The following is a 21,132-nucleotide window of genomic DNA, read 5'->3' as shown; positions in this document are numbered from 1 at the left end:
TGCCTGTGGAGGTTCATAAGATCCTGGTCCAACACTGTCACTGTGCCATACTAAATGTCCTCCCTTCTTGCCCTTAGGTGGATGTCCGCATTATTGAGCCACAAGGACTTCGCTATGTGCATGTTCCTAATTCACTTGGAGATCACTTTGATGGAATCACCACCATCTCCAAGGGAGAGAAAAAGGTAACAGTCACAGAGTGGAAATAACATGAAAGCTTCAATTTTCACACTTGTTGCCATGCAGTCATGGCAGGATTTTCATACTATTTGGAAGCATGCAAAAACATGGAAAAATAAAAATATTATAGTGTCTTCATTATTGATACCTAGATGTATGCACAAGGTGCTCACCTACTACAGTAACAGCAGCTCAGACACAGGGTGTTGTCCATCCATCTTTTCACAAAGCTCTTAATTTGAAATACTAGAAGAGCAATTCATGGAGATAGTTGTTAATGTGAAAAAGGCAAGTGATGAATACCAAGTAGAATAACCATTCTGGAGTAACTTCAGTCTCTGTTTCTGCTGAGAGCATCTTCACAGGGACTCATTTTAAGACTGTTCTTTTCCTTGACACCAGCTTTCTCCAGCATACCTCTTGGGTGCTGTCAAACCCTCTGACAGCAGTGAGTCAGGGAAGATACAGCTTTTCTTACTCTTAAATAGACAACTAATACAGGTATTGTTTTCTCGATAGGCTAAATTTTATATCTCATTCACCCACATTCTTAGTTTAACAAATTAGAAGAGAATGGCCAGCATGTCAGGGGAGGTTCGCCCCCTTTACTCTGCTCTAGTGAGGTCACATCTCATTGTAAAGAAGAACTTCTCCCTTTTATCTAACCTAACTCTACCCTTCTCTATCTTAATCTGGAGTATTGTGTCCAGTTCTGGGCCCCTTAGTTCAAGAGACACAAGCAACTACTGAAGAGAGTCCAGTGGAGAGCTACAAAGATGATGAGGGGATGGGACCACTTCTCTTACAAGGAAAGGTTGAGAGACCTGAGGTTGTTTAGCCTGGAGAAGGCAAGACTGAGAAGGGATCTTATCAATATTTATCAATATCTAAAGAGCAGGTGTCAATAGGATGGGGCCAGACCTTTATAAGTGGTGCCCAGTGACAGGACAAGGAGTAATGGGCACAAGAGGTTCCATCTGAACACGAGGAAGAAACTTTCCCAGGGTGACAGAACACTGGAACAGGCTGTCTGGAGAGATTGTGGAGTCTCCTTCTCCGGAGAGATTTAAAACATGCCCAGACATGCTCCTGTGCAACCTACTCTAGGTGAACCTGTTTTAGCAGGGCAATTGATCTCCTCAGAGCTCCCTTTCAGTCCTCAATATTCTGTGATTTCAGAGGTAGTGTGTGACTGTACATATTATGTCTTACCTTCTCAGGAAATTTCAAGGTATCCACTCAAAGTACAGAAATAATGTCATTAAGACTGCAAAACCCATCACGTGACTAACGGAAGTGGCTCCTAGTACTCAATTTACAGCCAGATGCTGAGGTCTCCCTTTTGGGGGAAAAAACATGAGTCAAAAAGCTATTAAAAATGTTGATAAAATAATGGACAATTTCACCCAGGAAAATGTGTTAAAAAGCCAACATATTATATGCTAGAAATGACTTGCACAGCTCTCATTGAAATATTTTGTGTTGTAGATGGGTCATCTTATTTGTGTCACAGTTGCTACTGCTGAACCAACATATCCAGGCAGACCTTAGTGCTGTTCTTCTTTTGAAGTGACAAAGTTCATTTTCAGCTTAAAGTAAGAGTACAAATGAAGAAAGAACAGATGGACTCTCTTTGTTTCAGTGATCCACCTTTCACACATCTGATTAACCAATGCTCACTTCTCATTTCAAGGCTCATGTTTCTTTTAAGCCAACGATGACTCAACAACGAAAGTGCCCCAAGTGCTCCTCTACAGCAGTGGATGGAAATTTTGTGGTGCAATATGACGTGAACAGAGAAACCACTGGTGGAGAATTGGAGGTAAAGGCTGCTGCTTAACTGGGACAAGAGATTGGTGAATACAAGAATTACTGTCATTAACCAAACTGTGCTAAATAAACTTTATCGTTCAGGAGAATAAGCATGAGAAAGAGCTCTGTATCCAATTGAAAGAACAGAGAGATTTCAAGTGGGCAGAATGGATTTACTTAATTTATGACTAAGACATGGTCCTACATATAGTCAGGAGTAGAATCCTGTCTTGTCCAAAATACAACGTCTTTTATACCTTACAGCACTCTGGTGATTTAATGTGGAATCAGAGGACAGAGTGATTGGATGTTGTACCAGTACATCAGAATGAGACAACCAGAACATCACTATTTTTATGTTAACATGAAGTGGAGTTATGGGGTTGAATTATTACAGGCGAAGCAGTCCCTTTTAAAAACGTTTTTCATTCCTCCTTATGCTAGTGCATGGCAGTTTTCTGAGAACCAGGATCTGCTTTCCCTGATAAAAAGTAAAGACTATGGAGTATAAATGGTGTAAAGCTACAGATATGTGCAGGACTGAGAGTTAGGACTGGCCCATAAAGAAGAGTAACATTTTCTGTTCTGCTATTGTCTTGAGTTTTCTGACATCTTCTCTATAGCTCACCTTATAGTGGTTTTTTTCTTTTCTCTTACAGATTTTTAATGGCTATTTTATTCACTTCTTTGCTCCAGAAAATCTTGATCCTCTGCCCAAAAACATTTTATTTGTTATAGATGTCAGTGGCTCAATGTGGGGACTGAAAATGAAACAAGTAAGTGTTTTTGACCTCTATTGCAAAATGAACTTCCTGCCAACTATTGACACGTGCCAATTCTGCAGCAGACTGGCACTCAAAATCATGAACCTAGATCTTTACACTTTACTCCATCAACAGTCTCATTGAATTTAGGGGAATATTTGGTGAGTCAGAGACTTTGCTCTTTACTTATAATGCTCTTTCCATGTTGTAAGGGAGAAGTGATTCCATCAGAATATGGATTATAACTCTAACATAAAATTTTAATTGACAGATCACAAAACACTTTGCAAAGGCTCTGATCTCCTTTTTGTCTCTTCTCTGTTGAATCATGGGAAAGTCTCAGTGGTGATAACACATCCCTGCTGTCAAAAAGCTAGGGACAAATTGTTGACAACTCACTGAAGAGCAGTAAGAATTGTTTAGACAGCATAACCCATGGGGTGAAAAATACGTGAAAAACCAATATTCTGCAGAAGAAAACACTTGGAGAGATATAAGCAGCCTCCAAATATGTGAACAATTGTTCTATAAAGGAAACTTATCAACTGACATTCATGACCACCCAGAGTAGACTAAGATGGAATCAGATGGTTTTACAGAACATATCCATATTATATGTTAGGAAAAACTTTGAAATGCTGGGAGAGGTGTTCAGGAGGCTACAGATCATGTGTCACTGAAGGGTTTTAAGAACTGGCTAGAAAAACACTAGTCAATTATGATCTGGGTATTTTGAATTTGCTTCAGAGCAATGTAAATAGTAAGGCTTGTCAGATTTTTTCCCTCAGGAAAAGTATGGCCAGCAAGTCAAGGGAGGGGATTCTATACCTGAGCTCCACCCTGTTGGGACCCCACCTGCAGTGCTGTGGCCAGCTCTGGAGTCCTCAGCACAGGAAAAACATGTGCTGAGGACTTTGGAGCACAGGTCTGAAGTGTGGCCACAAAAAATGATACAAGGGCTGGAACCCCTCTGTTGTGAGGACAGGCTGAGAGAGTTGGGGTTGTTCAGCCTGGAAAAAGAAAAAGCTCCAGGGAGACCTTATTTTGGCCTATCAGTACTTAGAGGGGTCTTATAAGAAAGATGGGGACAGACTTTTTAGCAGGACCTGTTGTGACAAGACAAGGACTAAGGATTTTAAATTAAAAGAGGGGAGATTCAGATTAGATATAAGGAAGAATTGCTTACAATCACAGAATCATAGAATGCATCAGGTTGGAAGGGATCCTCAAGGGTCATTTTGTTCAATCCCCCTGCAGTGAGCAGGAACAATGAGGGTGATGAGACACTGGCACAGGTTGCCTAGAGAGGTGGCAGATCACAGGAAATGTTCCAGGTCAGGTTGCACAGGTTCTGAGTGAACTGATGTCCCTTCTTACTGCAGTGATGTTGAACTACCTGAACTTTAAAGGTCCCTTCCAACTCAAAATGTTCTATGATTCTATGCATTCAGTGCTGCGAAACCAGAATACAAGCTAATTGTCACAGGCATAGATCATTCACCTTCACATGGATATTGCCCAGCCTGATATGACAGAGCTGTCTCCTGAGCTGCTACAAGCAATTTCTCTTTCCTAAACCACAATGTCTCACAAACTGCTTCTCTCTCTGCTCACTTTGTGTTAGCAGGAGTTAAGCAAGGATGGGTTGAGTCACATGGGTTTGTCCTTGCTGATTGCATTTTTTCTGTTTCGTTGATGAAAAGTTCTCTCTACAACTACCTGAAGGGAGGTTGTAGACAGACGGATGTTGGTCTCTTCTCCCAGGCAAGCAGTACCAGAACAAGAGGACACAGTCTCAGGCTGTGCCAGGGGAGGTTCAGGCTGGATGTTAGAAAAAAGTTCTATACAGAAAGAGTGATTGCACATTGGAATGGGCTGCCTGGGGAGGTGGTGGAGTCACCATCACTGGAGGTTTTTAGGAGAAGACTTGACGGGGTGCTTGGTGCCGTGGGTTAGTTGCTTGGGCGGTGTTGGATTGGTTGATGGGTTGGACGCGATGATCTTGAAGGTCTCTTCCAACCTGGTTTATTCTATGTATTCTATGTATTCTATGTAAGTTCAATTTCTCTCAAGAAATGGAAGAAAGGAGCAATCTGGATAGCAGGTGCTATTTTGGATTGCAGTGATAACATTGTTATTCATCAGAGGCATTTGTTTGCCCATAGTCAAAGCTAAGAGGATGTTTTCAGCAAAAGGAAGCATAAATTCTTTTCTTCTTCTCAGACTATTGAGGCCATGAAGGCAATATTGAGTGAGCTCCGTGCTGCTGATCAGTTCTCCCTTATTGACTTCAACCACAATGTTCGATGCTGGAGAGATAATCTAGTGTCAGCCACCCCAGCGCAGATTGAAGATGCTAAGAAGTACATCCAGGCAATCCATCCCAACGGGGGTATGATGTTTTGATTGCAAGGTGCTCATGGAAATGAGATATCATAAGAAAGGGTACTTCAGACAACCTTTAAATTGGCAGGGTAATCCTAACAAAATGTTTGATTCCCAAGATGGGAAAAGCATGCTCTAGGGCTAAAGGAGAACAAGGATTCTAGTTTATTGTGTTAGGAGATGGAATGGATTTCCTTCTACTGGATAAGATACAACAGATAGAACATAGGCCATATAACAGATACTATAGGCCCTCCAGCCTCTCAGATCCCAAATATCCTTGAAAGACCAAGGCTGCCTCATTCCTTTGCCTAACAGATCATAAGCAGCCCAACTCCAGGGTCTCCTCTGGCTGTAGATTGCAGACTACATCACAATCACCGTTACAATAAGGGTAGTGAGATACTGGAACAAGTTGCCTAAAGAGATGGTGGAGTCCCCATACCTGGAGACATTCAAGGACAAATGAGGAGGCTCTAAGCAACCTGATCTAGACAAAGGTTTCCCCGCTCGCTTGAGGGACCTTGGACCACATGAGTTCAAGGGTCACTTCCAACCAAATGCATTCTGTGATCTACTAAATGCCACCTTTGGCAAAATTCTTTATCCCTTTTCTGCCTTCACTCCCTGTCTATTTACAAGAACAGTTACCTTTTTCAGCCTTACAGCACTTTGGGTGCTTCAAATGTTTGTGTCTGAGCTATTTGTACAGAAGGGGCTGGTGATCATTTCAGTCTGTTGCTTTCTGAAGTTCTGCTCTGGTTCAGCTCTTCAGTTATTTGTACGCTGATAGTGTGTAGATGCTTTCCCCAGCATGTGAGCGTTCTGACGCTGTAGCACCTTTATTTACAGAAGCTTTCACTAGCAACATGTAAAGTAGAATCAACATGAAGCTAGAGATTTATCCAAGATCATCCGTGTGCTGGGATTAGGAAATCATGCTGGACCTAAGTGCCTCATAATCCTGATTTTGTTACTGCAAAAGAATTGACAGATAAAGCTCCCATCCAGACAGACCTGCTCCCATCCTGCAAGGACAGTTTGCAATGCAGCATTTTATTATCCTGTCTCTGGAGCAAACAATTTTGTTTTTCCTTTCTTGACAAAGAAAATACCTATTTACTGACTTCTTCTGTTCCTCTCATACTAATTTCTTACTCTGTCTTTTCTGTGCCACAAACTACACATTTAGACTTGCTGAGTAAACATACACCTCTTCTTTTCTAACCCGAATGAACAAGGAACAGGCAATTCCAGAAAATAAAGTTTCTTCATGTTCTCATTCAGTCATCTGTCTGCAAAGCCACTGCCACTCCCCACAGCGAGTAATTCCCAACACCACAAATGGTCCCACTGGATTTAGTGAGGGAGGATGGGGAGGCCACATGAAGGTGATAACCTGGGATGAGAAGTGGAAGCAGAATGCAAGCAGATGTACTGTAAACATCAGAGAGGAGGGATTTTGTTTCCTTGATCTTAGCTCTTGTCCATGCTTAATTCTACTAGTATCTCAGAACTGATCTGGATTCTACAGAGACTCAACAAGAATCAAATTTGCTTTCTTCATTGTGTTTGACAGGCACAAATATCAATGAAGCTCTTCTCCGAGCCACATTCATCCTGAACGAAGCCCAAAACTTAGGCATGTTGGACCCTAACTCAGTTTCCATGATCGTATTTGTGTCTGATGGAGACCCAACAGTAGGTAAGGAACCTGCTTTAGGTGAGAAAGACCAAAGGGATTAGCCTGAAAAAAGCATGCAGCACATGGATGTTTTTTGAAAGTAGGTTAAAAAAATTCTCTTCCCTTCCAACACCTGGGCTCCTCTTTTGTCAAATCCTGTAGGTGCTATGAGGCTTTGCACAGAAGCTTTCAAAAGATGAGTAGATTATGCTACTCAAGTTGAATGCTTCTTGTAATTACTGAGGTGCACAAGTCCTGTAGGAGAGGTAATCACAACAACCTTAGAAAAAAAATTCCTTTTCCAATGACCTTAATCCACACAGATCTATGCAGTCCCAAGTGCAACATCAAAATCAGAAAAACAAAGTAGAAAACCAATATTTGGATTGTATTTGGATTGGTTTTGGTACAGGTCAAAAGCAATCTTTTACTGCAAGATACCAGCCCAGAAGAGGCTGCCATTAAAAATAAATCCCAACAGAAAGTCAGTCGCTGTGGTTGCAGAGAACACCTTAAGCATGAAAAGCACAGCAAAATCTTTATGGGGATGTCTTACTCTGCAAGGAGCTTGAAGCCACAGTTCCAAGAGAAGTCTAGATGTGTTATAATAACAAGCTCCCTGGGAAGTTAATGAGAGCCCTGGATACACTGTGAATGTGTGTCAGCTACCAAAAAAAAAAAAAGAGTTCAAAGGAATCATCTTCATTGGAAACACGTTGTTAATCTCCACCCAGGTGAAGCTCAGTGTCGCTGTAGGCACTGCAAAGTGGAGATTTGGCATCTGAGCTAGTTGTCTACATTTCTCTTGTATTAAGAGAGAATCAGATGTACTTATCCTGATGGAGAATTCCTCTGTTGCTCAGATGGATGTCACCCTTTGTGTGTCTCCAAGGTGAGCTCAAGCTGACGACGATCCAGAAGAACGTGAAGCAGGCCATAAAGGACGAATTCTCTCTCTTCTGCCTTGGGATTGGGTTTGATGTCGACTACGATTTCCTGCAGAGAATCGCAGCTGACAACCGTGGCATGGCCCAGCGGATTTTTGGAAATCAGGAAACTTCTGCCCAAATGAAGGTGTGTTTCTGGCCCGTTGCCTCTGAAAATGTCCTGTTCAGTTTACAGCTGTGGTGATGGGTAATTCCACTACCAAGAACAGAGTTACTGTAGGTAAATAGTGGGAGGTGGGGGAGGTGGGGATATGTGTCACAAAAAGCACTTTTTCTTCTGAAAAGTCTTTCAAGATGACAAATGTATTAGATTAAGTGCTCCTAGTAACAGTTTTTGTAGTATATATAATACATACTTTACTGCTCTGTGTAGAATTAATCTTCTGTAAAACAGTCCTAACCATAAAAGATTTTCTGAATTAAAATTAAGGTCTGGATTTTACCTTAGGCCCCTTAAGTGCTAACAAAAGGCCTAGTTAGATATAAATGCTATATAGTAATGCACACATTGCCAGGGTAAAGAAAAGTAGAATTCTAGGAGATTCTGAGTCCAAACCTGTGAGCGGCCATTGCTCATGAACAAACGCTTCTCCTTCTGTTTACTGGTTTCATCACCAGTTCAGCCTAGAGAAGAGAAGTCTCCAGAGAGACCCTATTTTGTCCTTTCAGTACTTAAAAGGGGTCTATAATAAAGATGGGTTCAGACCTTTAGCAACAAGACAAGGGTGAAAGTTTTAAACTAAAAAAAAAAAGGGAAGTTTAGACTAGATCTAAGGAAGAAATTTTTTACAATGAGGATGGTGAGACCCTGATACAGATTGTGCAGAGAGGTGGTAAAAGCCCCATCCTTGGAAACATTCAGCGTCAGTTTGGTGATCTGAACAACCTGATCTGGCTGAAGATGTCCCTGCTCACTGTAGGGAGGTTGGACTAGATGACTTCTGAGAGTCCCTTCCAACCCAAAATGCTCTATGATTCTATGATCACCTATGCGGACTTCTCAGGCTTACTCTTTCCTAACACAGGTATGTGATAGAACACTGAGATATGCCAGGACACACCACGTGGTGTTGTGCCAAGCAGAGCAGCTGCAAGAGTGCACTCCATCAGTATTAGACAGCCTCCATCCACAGCACCATATGGGTACTTGTTTTCTCTCTGGTCCCATATGTTAAGCCCAGCTGTGCACACATCCCAGTTCTCATCAGCCTGGTACAAGGTGGTCAGAAAAGGACAAAAGCAAATACAAGTGAGATAAGGTCAGGGTCTTGCCAAGAACTGGGTGGGAAGCAGCTGTGTGTCTGACACAGTAGCCAAGAGCTGACCAACCTGATAACAAATTCAGGCCCATAAACACTCATGCTCAAGCCTTTAGATCTAGGAAGAGCACAGCCTCCATTGCACTCAAAGAATGGAAGCCAACAGTCAGAAGCCAGCTATTCTTTGACTTCTACAGGACTTGAACAAGGTCTTCTTGCTGTATCCCTTTATAAGTGTACTAAGGCCTAAGTATAAAGAAGTCTGCATTCTCTGGAACAAGGAAAGTCCCACTTGCCCATTAGGGCTCCAGGTTTTGTCATCTGCTGTGTTTTCAGTAAAAGTGGCACATGTAGGTAAGTTTGATTCAGGTACAACAGACTCACTTCTTTGTCTCCTTCCATCTCAGAATTTCTACAACCAGGTCTCCACCCCACTATTGAAGAAGATTCAGTTCAACTACCCACAGGAGTCAGTGTCAGATGTCACACAGAGCAGCTTCCACAACTACTTTGGTGGCTCAGAGATAGTAGTGGCTGGGAAGGTCGACACAGAAAACTTGCAGCACTTGGAAAGCATTGTCACAGCAACAGCAGTGAGTGAAGGTGTCCCTAGGATACCTGCTTCTGGGGTTTGGGCTGGTTCATTCACTTGTGAGTACAATTTCCTTGCTGGAGGTTGTTGCCAGCAGAGTATTTTATCCACTTGGGTTCTCAGTGGGAGTGTGAGAAAAGTCATAGTGGACTTTGATAAACAGTGTTTCACACTAGCTTCAAGTACAGACACAAATAGTCACTACTTGCACACTGTAGACTGCCAGAGGAACTTCCTTCTAATAAATGTGCCATACAAAATTCTATTTCAAGCTAGGCTAAGGATATTGAGTGAAGTACAGGGGAGATTCTCTAAAGTAGCTCCTTTTATGGCTGAACTTCCCACTGCTGGGAAGCTCAAGCTGATGGGTCTACTGTGTGTCAAGTCCTAGTACAGTTCTTTTATTCTTTGCCTTGTGGTACGTGTGATGACACTTTCCCTGTGCTTTCACAGCTCCTTTTTCAGGTGGAGTGGGATGGGGTGGGAATAGTACACCCAGATTCTTCTTTCTGAGGAGGAACTAAAATATCTGCCCTCTTACAGGGCTTAGGAGTTGCCATTTGTTGGTCACTGGAAAAAAATCAAACATGTTTAATATTCTTTCCTGCCAAAACACTGCAGTCCAAGGGTCTTTGGGAGAAATTAGAATTTGATTCCTGTTCCTCAGCAGAAGTTGGAATTTCGTCATTGAAAAAGCCCAAGGGGAAAACAGGAGAGGTCTTTTAAGACCCCATTCCTTTGGTATGTGGAGCCTCTTTAGCAACTGCTGCCAGCTCCTTTACCTATTTTAATCTACTGTCACAAAAGTATCTTTAAAGGAAGACCTTCTTGCTACAGCTCTCCTCCCATTGCAGTTAGGCCAACAGTTGGGACTTTCTAAGCTAGGAGCGACCATGGGCAGAGCTACAAAGGCTTAATGCCAACCATGCTAAGAAGATAAGTCAAAAACAGCCCCTTCTCTTGGCTCACCCTTCATTATCTTTATCTCTTGATGTCCATTATCTTTATCTCATAGGCAAATGCAGAGCTTGTAATGGAAACCCTGCGAGATGTTGAAGAACTGGATGGCTTCATGAAGAAAGACAGATATGCAGATCCTGAATTCACTAGGAAGCTGTGGGCCTATTTGACTGTCAACCAGATGCTGGCAGAAAGGTGAGAAGAAATGTGATGTGGAAGGGGAAGGAAGAAACTAGAGAGCAATCTGGTTCTCTCTGAGACCACAACCATGAGGCTGCCCTCACAGTTTCAAATGGTAAACAAATAAAAATAAAGGTAGGTGGTCTCTTCAGCCACATTTCTCCTATTTTTAGCACTCACAGATATCACACTGGAATAGCCTCATAGGGTGTGTTTAGAATAGAATCTGCTAATAGAGTTTGGGAGCAGTTAATTAAAGGAATAGGGATCAAACAGATTTCCTTTATGGAGCATCAATAAAAGCTATGGAGTGGTTCAGAATGAGTCCCCTCTGAAGAAGAGGTCTTCTGCTGAAACCAGAAGATGGACTGAGTTCCTTTGAGTCCAGGTCAAAGTCCACAGAAGCCAAAAATAGTCTGTCTTATGGAGAGTGCATTTCCACATGCCCTTAGCCTTTCCTTCTTGCAATACCTCCTACTTTGGCTCTTCAATCACTCTTTGGAGGTACTGTCATTCCAGTTGCCCTGTAGAGCTGCTAATCATGTCTTCTGTTTCATTTTCCACCAGAAACACAGCCCCCACTGCAGCTTTGAAGAGAAACATCACTAAATCCATCCTACAGATGTCTCTTGACCATCATATTGTTACCCCCTTCACAGCCATGCTGATAGAAAATGCTGAAAAGGATGAGATAATGCTGGCAGATCAGCCCAAAGACCCCAGAAAGGGCTGCTGCTCAGGTCAGTGCTTCTATCCATTGCTCTGCCTCTCATTTTGGCTTTTTTCTGCTTGTTGGAAGAACAGCTCCATTCATTGTTCACTCCAGGAGTTTGTACTTACAGGACAGGCTGTATTTTTAGTGAAAGCTGACCAAATCTTCAGGCAGTTTGAGAGCATGCTGTTAACATAAGTGCTCCTTGGAGCCATTGGCTTCAGTAAGGACTGAATGAATGTGCCAACATTGCAATGATGAAGCTTCCAGTGAGTCTACAAAGTCACAGATTGAACATTTTCTTCAGCCAGGTTGGGCAGGGCTTTGAGCAATCTGGTCTAGAGAAAGGTGGGGTTGGAACTAGATGATCTTTAAGGTCCCTTCCAACCCAAACCATTCCATGATTCTATGATTCCATGACTACTGGGACGGATATATCTAGTGCCCTGCGCTGGAGCTGTAGAATTGACTAAATCATATTTTATCACCACTTTTAAGCCTTGGAAGATTCCTAAAATTGTCATCAATCAGCCACAAGCCCACATGGAATTTGACTTGTAACTACCGAGTCCATCATTCAGATTTAAAACCATTACTTCAGTACATGTTCTAAAGTCCTTGTGACGGCAACTCCCTGCTTCTGCTGGCCACACTGTTCCTGATACAGGCCAGGATGCCATTGACCTTCTTGGCCACCTGGGCACACTGCTAGCTCATGTTCAGCTTACTATTGACCAGTACCCCCAGGTCCCTTTCTGCCTGGCTGCTCTCCAGCCACTCTGACCCCAGCTTGCAGCACTGCATGGGGCTGCTGTGGCCAATGTGCAGAACCCAGCACTTAGATATGTTCAATCTCATGCCGTTGGACTGATGTGTTCAATCTCATGCCGTTGGACTCTGCCCATCTGTCCAGCCTGTCGAGGTCCCTCTGCAGAGCTCTCCTATCCTCTAACAGATCAACACCTGCCCACAGCTTGGTGTCATCTGCAAACTTACTGGTGATGGACTCAATACCCTCATCCAGATCATCAATAAAGATATTAAAGAGCATGCAGCCCAGTACTGATCCCTGGGGGACACCACTAGTGACAGGCTGCCAGCTGGCTGTGGCACCAAACCTTTAAAGGTCTCTTCCAACTCAAAGCAACTGTATGTGCTTCTGTTCAAACTTAACAGGAGCTTTTTTGCACCCTTCTCGGCCAGCAAGCAGGAAAAACACAACTCTTGCTCTCAGGAAAACACTGACACTGCAATGTAATGGAAGCACTTGAAGTACAAGATCAACTTCTTGAACTGAAGCTGGTGATTTAAAACCTATTAATAAATGGGACATTTTCCAATTGGTTGTGAAGGAAAGAAGCAACCTACCTGACATCAACAGACAACATCATCTACCTGCCATTTCACATGGGAAGTAATTGTGACTTCACTGATGCTCACAGCACATCCAGCATGCCCAGTTCTCATGCCTTTGGATATCTATGCACATGCCCTGATGCTGACTCAATGAAATGAGGTTCCTGTGTCTGCCAATTAATATCTCTAGATTCATTTGTTCCTCTTCTCAACTATAAAGTCTGTAGCTGAGTACTAAAGAGAAATTAAATAACTGTTATTCATACTGCACACCACAACTCACAACTGCCAAGGAGTCCAGCACAGAAATAACATCTATTGCATTCAAGTGTACTATACAGGGCACTAGCCAACTAATTCAGACTGTAATTATATTGATTTAGATGATGCAGAGAATTTAAGTTATTTTAATGTAGGTTCTTGTGTCTTTGAGTTTGATGAAATAGTCAAAATGTCACAGCACTGAAACTGAAGTAAAGGCATTGTGAGTTCCTGGGACAGTGGGACACAACTCTTGAACCTCAGCAAAGGACAGGGCTTGTAAAAATAATATCAAAGTAAATCTGTGCTTAGGATTGTGCAACACATGGTCTGTACTAAAACTTTGCATGTACAAGGTTTGGAAAGAGTAACCTGAAATAGATGTTTCTGTCTGTTCTTGCACAACTCCTGTCAGAGCCACGCAGTCCTGTCTTCATAGACAGAGACTGTCCCTGCCACTGAAATCACTCACTTGTCAAAGGCTTGTCTAGTTGTCCTTCTCTCTGACACTTACTGCTAAACTGGACTGTGCATGGGAGAGCTTCTTCATGCATGACTGTGACTTTAATATGACCCAGAAATTTAGAGGTCTCTGTCTAGTTTTTAATTCCTGTACTATCCATGTGGCATTCATACATAACCGTGTCAAAAGAAATTACACTGCCTGAGTAATAACAGCCAATGATCATAATTAGAAGTTCAAGAAAAAAGATGCTGGTAGAGATTTGGAAGCTGTGGGTGTGATATCTTCTGTCCAGCTCCTTTTTTTCCCCCTTTAGCCCTATTCAGAGCAGGGCCAGCAGATATGAATATGTGCCCTGCTCCAGCTCTTGTCATTTTCAGGCCAACACATTAAAGCAAACCAATGTGCATGTTTTATTTAAGATTGTTTTGCTTTATAATCTAAGTGGGAGAGACAGGACTCATTATTTTCTCTTGCCTTTGTCATGGCAGAAAGACCTCTAGCAGAAGAGAACACATTAAGGGCTGCTATACTAAATAGTTTCACTAATTTGCAACCTTTATCCACATGAGTCATCTTAGGGCATGCAGAAAGAGTTCTGCCTTTTCTCAGGCACCTCAAACTCAGGATCCAAGTCAGCAAAGTTTTCACCATGTATTAAATTTTTAACATTCAGGGGGTTTTATTAGGCAAAACACTTAAGCCCTTGCATTGGGGGCTTTCCTAAAGTGGGCTTGTTCACGTGGACAAGAGATTAAAAGACAGGCTCCATTTTTCATCACCAACTGCCTTGGTAAGTCATATTCCTCTGGTGGAGATGCTGGAGTGAATCCATCCTAGCTTCATTACACAAATCTGTCTGGTTTAAACTTTGCTGTGACTGCTCTACATTGGTGTAAAGACATCAGGCTCTCTCATCTACTGCATTGCTTTAACAATTACACCATTAAATATGCCAGCACTAACAAATACATAATTCTGACTGTCATTTAGCAGGTACTCTGGGATTAACTCCAAATGCACCTAATAATAACAAAGGTATCCCAGCCTGGGCCAATGTCACAGCTGTACCAGTGAGCTACATGCCTGAGCAAAGGAGTCCTCCTGTGTCGTCTCTGAGCATCAACAGAGGTAAAAGCTATGATATTTCTTTACAAAGAAACACCAGACAGCAACACTAATCACCTAATAAACACATAAAGGTGATAAAGTTATTGGGCACTGTGGGAATTTCAGCTTCTGTGACAAGATGCTAAAGTGGGTCTGTAAGAAATATGGTGATAGACTTTTTAGCAGGGCCTGTCATAACAAGGGGTGATGGTTTTAAACTGAAAAAAGGGGAGATTTAGACTACATGTAAGGAAGGCATTTTTTAGCATGAGGGTGATGAAACACAGGTACAGGTTGCCCACAGTGGTGGTAGATGCCCCATCCCTGGAAGATTGCACAGGGCCCTGAGCAACGTCATTGTCCTGGTTTTGCTGAGACACAATCCTGGACCAGCCATGGCCTGCAGGCCATTAGCAGTTCTGAATCAGCCAGGACAGCTGACTGGAGTTGGCTACAGGTGTATCCCAGACCATGAGCATCACACTTAGTATAAAGGAGGAAGTTTGCTGAGGGAAGAGGAATCTCATGGAATCAGAATTGTTGGGACTGCTAGAGATCATCTGGTCCAATCCTCCTGCTAAAGCAGGTTTGTCTTCACTGGGTTGCACAGGAATGTGTCCAGGTGTGTGATAGAGCCTTCTGCTAGAGCTTCTGGCAGTTCCTCATGCTGCTTCTCTTCCTGCTGTTGAGGAAAACCCTCCTGGATATTGTGACTGCTGCACTTTGGCTGAGCAGAGAAAACTTTATGTATCTTGTACTGACATTGGTATTAATTTGGCTAGTTCATTAATTTGTTTTCATTTCTACCTGCAAGTCTTCTCTTCTTTTCCTGAGTCCCCCTTCTCTGATGGGGAGGGGTCATCAAGTGATAGAGCAACTACTGTAGTTTAGCTCCAGAAATGAGCTAAGTGTGATACAGCTGTAGGTGTCCCTGCTCACTGCAGGGGGCGGGGGGATTGGACTAGCTGACCTTTGAGGGTCCTTTCCAGCCCCAAATGTTCTAGGATTCTAAGAGGATCCCAGTGACCCCATCTTCAGCTGTGTGCTTCTCTGTGGTTACTCACTGAGTTTATATTCAGCTTCTCTGCAGCAGCAATGTTAATGTAAAGTTACTGCCAGTGCAAATTACAGATGAATGCTCTGTGTTAGATAAAAATCTCTGACTGCTTTGATGACTGATGGATCCAGTTAATGCTCAGGCCTCTGCCACAGTTTAGTGCCTACTTAAACAAACCAGCTGTGAGAACCATCACCTATAAAACTGATGGAACTACAATAATTCTGGGAGTCTGCCTGTGTGTGGGTGTGTGTATTTATGTAGCTATCAAACAAAGAGCTATCAAACTCCTTCTCAGAATAGCTCAAGGGTGAATCTAAGACTTTAGCTAGTCAAGAAAGTTCTGGGAAAAGAAAGTGAGCCAGGCAAAGTTAGCTGTCCACCTTTTTGTTCCTGGAAATGTTGATCAGAACAGGCACTGACACAAAATTGAGGAATATCAAGCAGCTGATTAGACTAAGGAAAAATTATTAATGGCTGTAATCCAGAGAATCAAGACACTCAAAAAATTCAACACATTCAAAAGCTCCTTCCCCATTTTGGAAGGTACCTACCCTACCATTTCCTGTGAAGACATTCCTGATTAAGGGTCTAGGTTTTGTGTTGCATGTGGAAAGAGTTAAACAATTCCAAAAGATGAAGTACACCAGGGAATGAATGCAAAGTGGCCTGGCTATCCCCATGGGCAATACTGAATATGGGCATGACTCTCAATGTTGACAGGGAGATGCCAACCACCACCAAAGCAGCAAGAGGTGAGCTGTGCTTTGCACTTAAAGATGGAGATAGCTGTCTTCAGTGATAGGTGCAGGCGTTTGTCTCATTTGAGGCAAATCTTAAGGAACATAGGACTTTCTAAGAGGCCAAATCCCACCAGGGTGTTAAACACTGTGAGGAAAGTCCTGGATTATACTCCTCAGGGGAATTGGTAGGCAGGATGTATCTTTACCTAACATCAGTATGGTGGTATGGACTTGTAATGTGTCTGAAAGAGTGATGCTTTGGGAGCCTGTCACCTTTAAGAACAGGCAACAGCCAGGGTAGATATTAATTATGAACAGAGATTTCATCCATGTCCTGCTTTCCATGCCTTGCATCCTTTCCTAGATCTAGGTCTTAAAGATATGTTATCTGTGTGGTGTTCAGATAGGTTCTTGGTCTTACCTAGAGGCTAGCTTCCATCACAAAGAATAAATCTTAGTTTCTAGAACTCCAGGTTGAATCTATGGCACCTTAATGTGCAACTGACCAGTTAAATCAGTAGTTAACTCTTCTTAGCAGAGCTCCTCAAGCCAATAGTGAGACATCCTTTCCTTAAACAGAGGAAGCATATGAGGAGAAAGTGCTTGAGGGAATTTTGCAAGCAGCCTCTAAGAACTACCTTAGGTACTGCAGGAGTAGAAAGGGCCCTTGTCCTACTATGAGGAGGTCCAAAATGTGCTTCAAAATCCTCTGAAGAAAGTGTCTCAGTCTGTGTCGCTTACCTCTAGGGAAAGTACTGGCCTGCTTCACAGAGCTGTTTCTTTTCTATGTTCCAGTTGACAATGACCCACATTTCATCGTACACCTACCCAAGAGCCAAAGGAACATCTGCTTCAATATCAACTCAGACCCTGGAAAGATCCTAAGCTTGGTTTCTGATCCTGGCACTGGTAAGGGCATAAAACATGATTTACTGTACGGCAAACTTTTCTTCTCTCAGGTCCAAAAGGTGCATAGAGGGAGCAGGGAAATCTCCTATAGGGAGCAGGTTGAGAGAACTGCTTAGTTCCCTTCCCATCTGGAGTACTGTGTTCAGTTTGAGGCTTGTCAGTGTAAGAAAAGTGGTGACAAACTGGATTAGATTCAATGGTGGTCACCAAGGTGGGGCTGGAGCACAGGGCATACAATCTTAAGAACATCTTCAGTGAATCTTACTGCTGCCTACAATCAACAGAAGGTAAAGATGGAGCCTGACACATCTCCAAGAAATGAACATATTGAAGAAGGTCCAGAAAAGGGCCACAAAAATTACTGCAGCAACATCTCTGCTATGAGAGAAGAATGAGATAGTTGAGGTTGTTCACCATGGGGAAGAGAAGGATACAGGGAGACCTTCTTGCAGCCTTTCAGCACTTTAATGGGGCCTGTAAGAAAGATGGCATGAGGTGAAATTCAGAATAGGACTGAGCTATTAGGAATAACTTACACAGTGAGGATGAGCAAAGACAGGTGAGTAAATCTCCATGATAGGTGAGTATTCCCCTCTCTCATTTGTACTTTTAAAGAAGAAAGTGGAAGATAGAGACAAAGATAATTTAAACTGGAGACATCCCTGGTGGCAGGCATTAAAACTCTGTAGCTGTGCTCTCCAAGGAATCAGAGGAAATTAGCCACTTCTCATAGGTTTTTACCTAGCAGCATCTCTTTAACTTCTGGAATATATGTGAGAAGCAATGAAGTATTTGGAGTTAAGGTTAAACTGGCCTGTAATCATGGTATCATTTCACTACCACCCATTCACCTCATGCCTTTCACAAAGAGCAAGGCACAAAATGGCTTGTGAAGCAGCTCATGCTACCAGCATCAGTTCTCACCAGATTAATAAATTGAGGAGTGAACAGTAGCATACAGAGGTGACTGAAAAACTTGTTACCTTCTCTTGGATCACAAAATGAGTAAAACGGGGTCAGAGGAGTCCCTGTTTCTGCAGATCCCATGGTACTCCCTACTGAGGTCAGAACTACAAGTGTCTATGCTGTGCTCCAAGATGCGTGTAACATCTGCTTCTCTGCTCTTTGCAGGAGTTGTGGTTAATGGGCAGCTTGTTGGGGGCAAGAAAGCTGAGAATAAGAAACTCAACACATACTTTGGCAGAATTGGGTTTTATTTCAAAAGCAAAGGTCTGAAAGTAGAGATTACCACAGAAACCATAACACTGAAAGACGGATCCTACAGCATCACACTGACCTGGTCTGACACGGGCCACATCATTCGGAAGCAGTAAGTTGCTGAGCATTTGTTATCTGCCCTATGGAAACACATTTGCATTGGACTGCTCCAGCTCTGGTTGGGATCCAGGTTGCAGCTGGCCAGACACAAGTAGGAAGAGCAGAATTCCCCTCCCTACTGCTGACTGCATTAGCCAACATCAGGATTCAGTTGTCTAAACAGAAGCACTTAATGTTATTTGAGACACCTTCAGGGCTCTTAACATGATAGCAGACATGACACAACATCCAGGAGACAATCATGCAGATAAACAGCTAGCAGCAATGTCTGTCCTATTAGGCACTGTCCTGCCAGACTTCTGGTCACCACTCCCAGGGCTGTGGGTTTCTGATGGAACCTGTCATATATCTGCCAGCCCCATCCAGTTGTTTTGAAAGCCTGAGAGCATATCAAGGGGCTTGAGAGTTTGTGTGGGCAGCTGAACTGAGCCCTTCTTTGGTTCACCTCTGCTAGGCTTCTCATATCTGTGAAGAAGGAAAACAATGTTACTATCACCGTTTCTGAGCAGATGTCCTTCATGGTTTTGCTGCACCGTGTGTGGAAGAATCACCCAGTTAATGTTGACTTCCTGGGAATCTACATTCCCCCTGAGAACCAGTTCTCTCCTGAAGCCCATGGGCTGATAGGTAAGGGCTGTGGGTTGGGTGGTGGGAATGGTGGAGCGTTGGAAAGGGGGTTTGCTAGATCTTTGAGTGAATTGCTTGTTGTTTGTGTCCTGGTGGGCAAAGTGTGAAAGTGATTCAAATAGAAAAGAGGGGAGATGCCTGTCATGTCCTGGAAGCCACGAGGACACTGTGGAACATCAAGGACCAGGAGATTATTCTTCATGGAGAGTAGTTTCAAAACAGGCCTGAGTAGACTTTGTGACACTGTGACAGGGCTAATCCACTGCGGGTTGAAAATAAATTACTGGAATGAACCCTTCAAGGGTTCTTTCTGAGAAGACTTCTGGCCCTTCTCTGGCAATGTTATAAAACAAAGGCAAGGGAAAACCAGCCTTCCAAGCCCTGGACCCACCCTTTCAAGATGTGGGAATCCTAAGCAGCAGAGGTTGTTTTCCCAAATAGTCTTTGCAGCTCCAGCCTGCTTGCTTAGAAGTTTCCTGGCTCAAGAGCAGAGCTTTTTACTCTCCCAGTGTGGGTGAGTTGATAGAGCTGGAGACGCAGTGCCCTGTGATCCATGCAGGAGGGTTTTGCCTGCTGTGTAGCCAGTTGGATTTTGTTTCTAAAAGTGCCCAGGAGCAGCTTACCCCAAAAGTTAGAACATCCAAAGAGCTTTAAACATCTCTTTGATCAGGTCAGTTCTCATCTGAACCAGAAGTGTATATCCACCACCAAAGACCTGGACAAGCTCCAGAGAAACCACAAGCCACTATGGAAGTGAAAGGCAACAAACTTACTGTTACCAAGTAAGAATAATGAGCTTTATTGCTCTCTTTCTACATCTGACTTCTTTTTGATGATGTCAATGACTGAGCTTATTAACTCTCAAGGATCTCAGGAAGGGGAAGGGGGTGTATTTCTATTGGCCTGCTACTAAAAAACTGGCTTTAGTTGTTGATAAAACTGGGGATAGATTGGGTTCTCTTGTTTGTGGGTGAACAGTTCTGTCCTTATAGCTTTGGCAGAGCAAGATCAAAAGTGCAACCATCAGGTTGAGGGAGATGATTCTGCTTCTCTACTCCTCCCATGACACCCTACCTAGAGTACTGTGTTCGGTTCTGGGGCCACCAACATGAGAAGGACATGGACCTCTTAAAATGAGTCCAGAGGAAACCACAAAGATAATCAGAGGGCTGGAGCACTTCCCCTGTAAGGACAGGTTGAGAGAACTGAAATTGTTCAGCCTGGAGAAAAGAAGTCTCTGGGAGACCTTACAGCAGCCTTTCAGTATTAGAGGGGCCCTGGAGGAAAGATGGGGTGGAATGCTTTATTGGAGACTGTAGCAATAGGCCAAGGGGTGTTGGCTTTAAACTAAAAGAGGGTAGACTTGGGTTAGGAACAACCTCACTGTGAGGGTGGAGAGGCACTGGAACAGGTTGTCCAGAGAAGCTGTGGATGCCCCATCCCTGGAAATGTTCATGGTCAGGTTGGATGTGGCTTTGAACAGCCTGGTCTGCTGGAAAGTGTCACCACCCATCACAGTCAGGCTGGAACTAGATTATCTTTAGGGTTCCTTCCAACCCAAAGCATTCTGTTATTCTATGATTATTGATGCCTTGTCTACCTGTCGTGCCATGACCTTCATTTTGGGTGGCCTTTTCCTCACAGGGGATTGCAGAAGGACTACAGGACAGACCGTCAGCTTGGGACTGATGTGCCATGCTGGTTTGTGCACAACAGTGGGAAAGGTTTCATAGATGGCCACTACAAAGATTACCTTGTTCCCCACCTCTACAGCTTTCTGAAGAAACCCTGAA

At 43.2% G+C, this 21,132-nt stretch overlaps 1 protein-coding gene across 1 annotated transcript in view; it reads left to right on the top strand.

Moving 5' to 3' along the window:
- Positions 1–21,132, top strand: part of ITIH2 (inter-alpha-trypsin inhibitor heavy chain 2) — a 31,821-nt gene extending 10,689 nt beyond the window's left edge. The window contains exons 7-21 of the mRNA XM_009900250.2: positions 78–185; positions 1,874–2,002; positions 2,652–2,768; positions 4,980–5,148; positions 6,721–6,846; positions 7,718–7,899; positions 9,439–9,624; positions 10,639–10,778; positions 11,331–11,503; positions 14,552–14,686; positions 17,261–17,374; positions 18,506–18,704; positions 19,167–19,339; positions 20,010–20,121; positions 20,984–21,132. Coding sequence (XP_009898552.2) covers positions 78–185; positions 1,874–2,002; positions 2,652–2,768; positions 4,980–5,148; positions 6,721–6,846; positions 7,718–7,899; positions 9,439–9,624; positions 10,639–10,778; positions 11,331–11,503; positions 14,552–14,686; positions 17,261–17,374; positions 18,506–18,704; positions 19,167–19,339; positions 20,010–20,121; positions 20,984–21,131 — 2,211 coding nt within the window. The 3' untranslated portion in view covers position 21,132. The remainder of the gene's footprint in view (positions 1–77; positions 186–1,873; positions 2,003–2,651; positions 2,769–4,979; positions 5,149–6,720; positions 6,847–7,717; positions 7,900–9,438; positions 9,625–10,638; positions 10,779–11,330; positions 11,504–14,551; positions 14,687–17,260; positions 17,375–18,505; positions 18,705–19,166; positions 19,340–20,009; positions 20,122–20,983) is intronic.

Source organism: Dryobates pubescens, chromosome Z (genome assembly GCF_014839835.1).
Source record: "Dryobates pubescens isolate bDryPub1 chromosome Z, bDryPub1.pri, whole genome shotgun sequence".
Lineage (NCBI taxonomy): Eukaryota > Metazoa > Chordata > Aves > Piciformes > Picidae > Dryobates > Dryobates pubescens.
The sequence above is the reverse complement of the archived record's forward strand: the minus strand, read 5'-3'. Positions and strand labels throughout refer to the sequence as shown.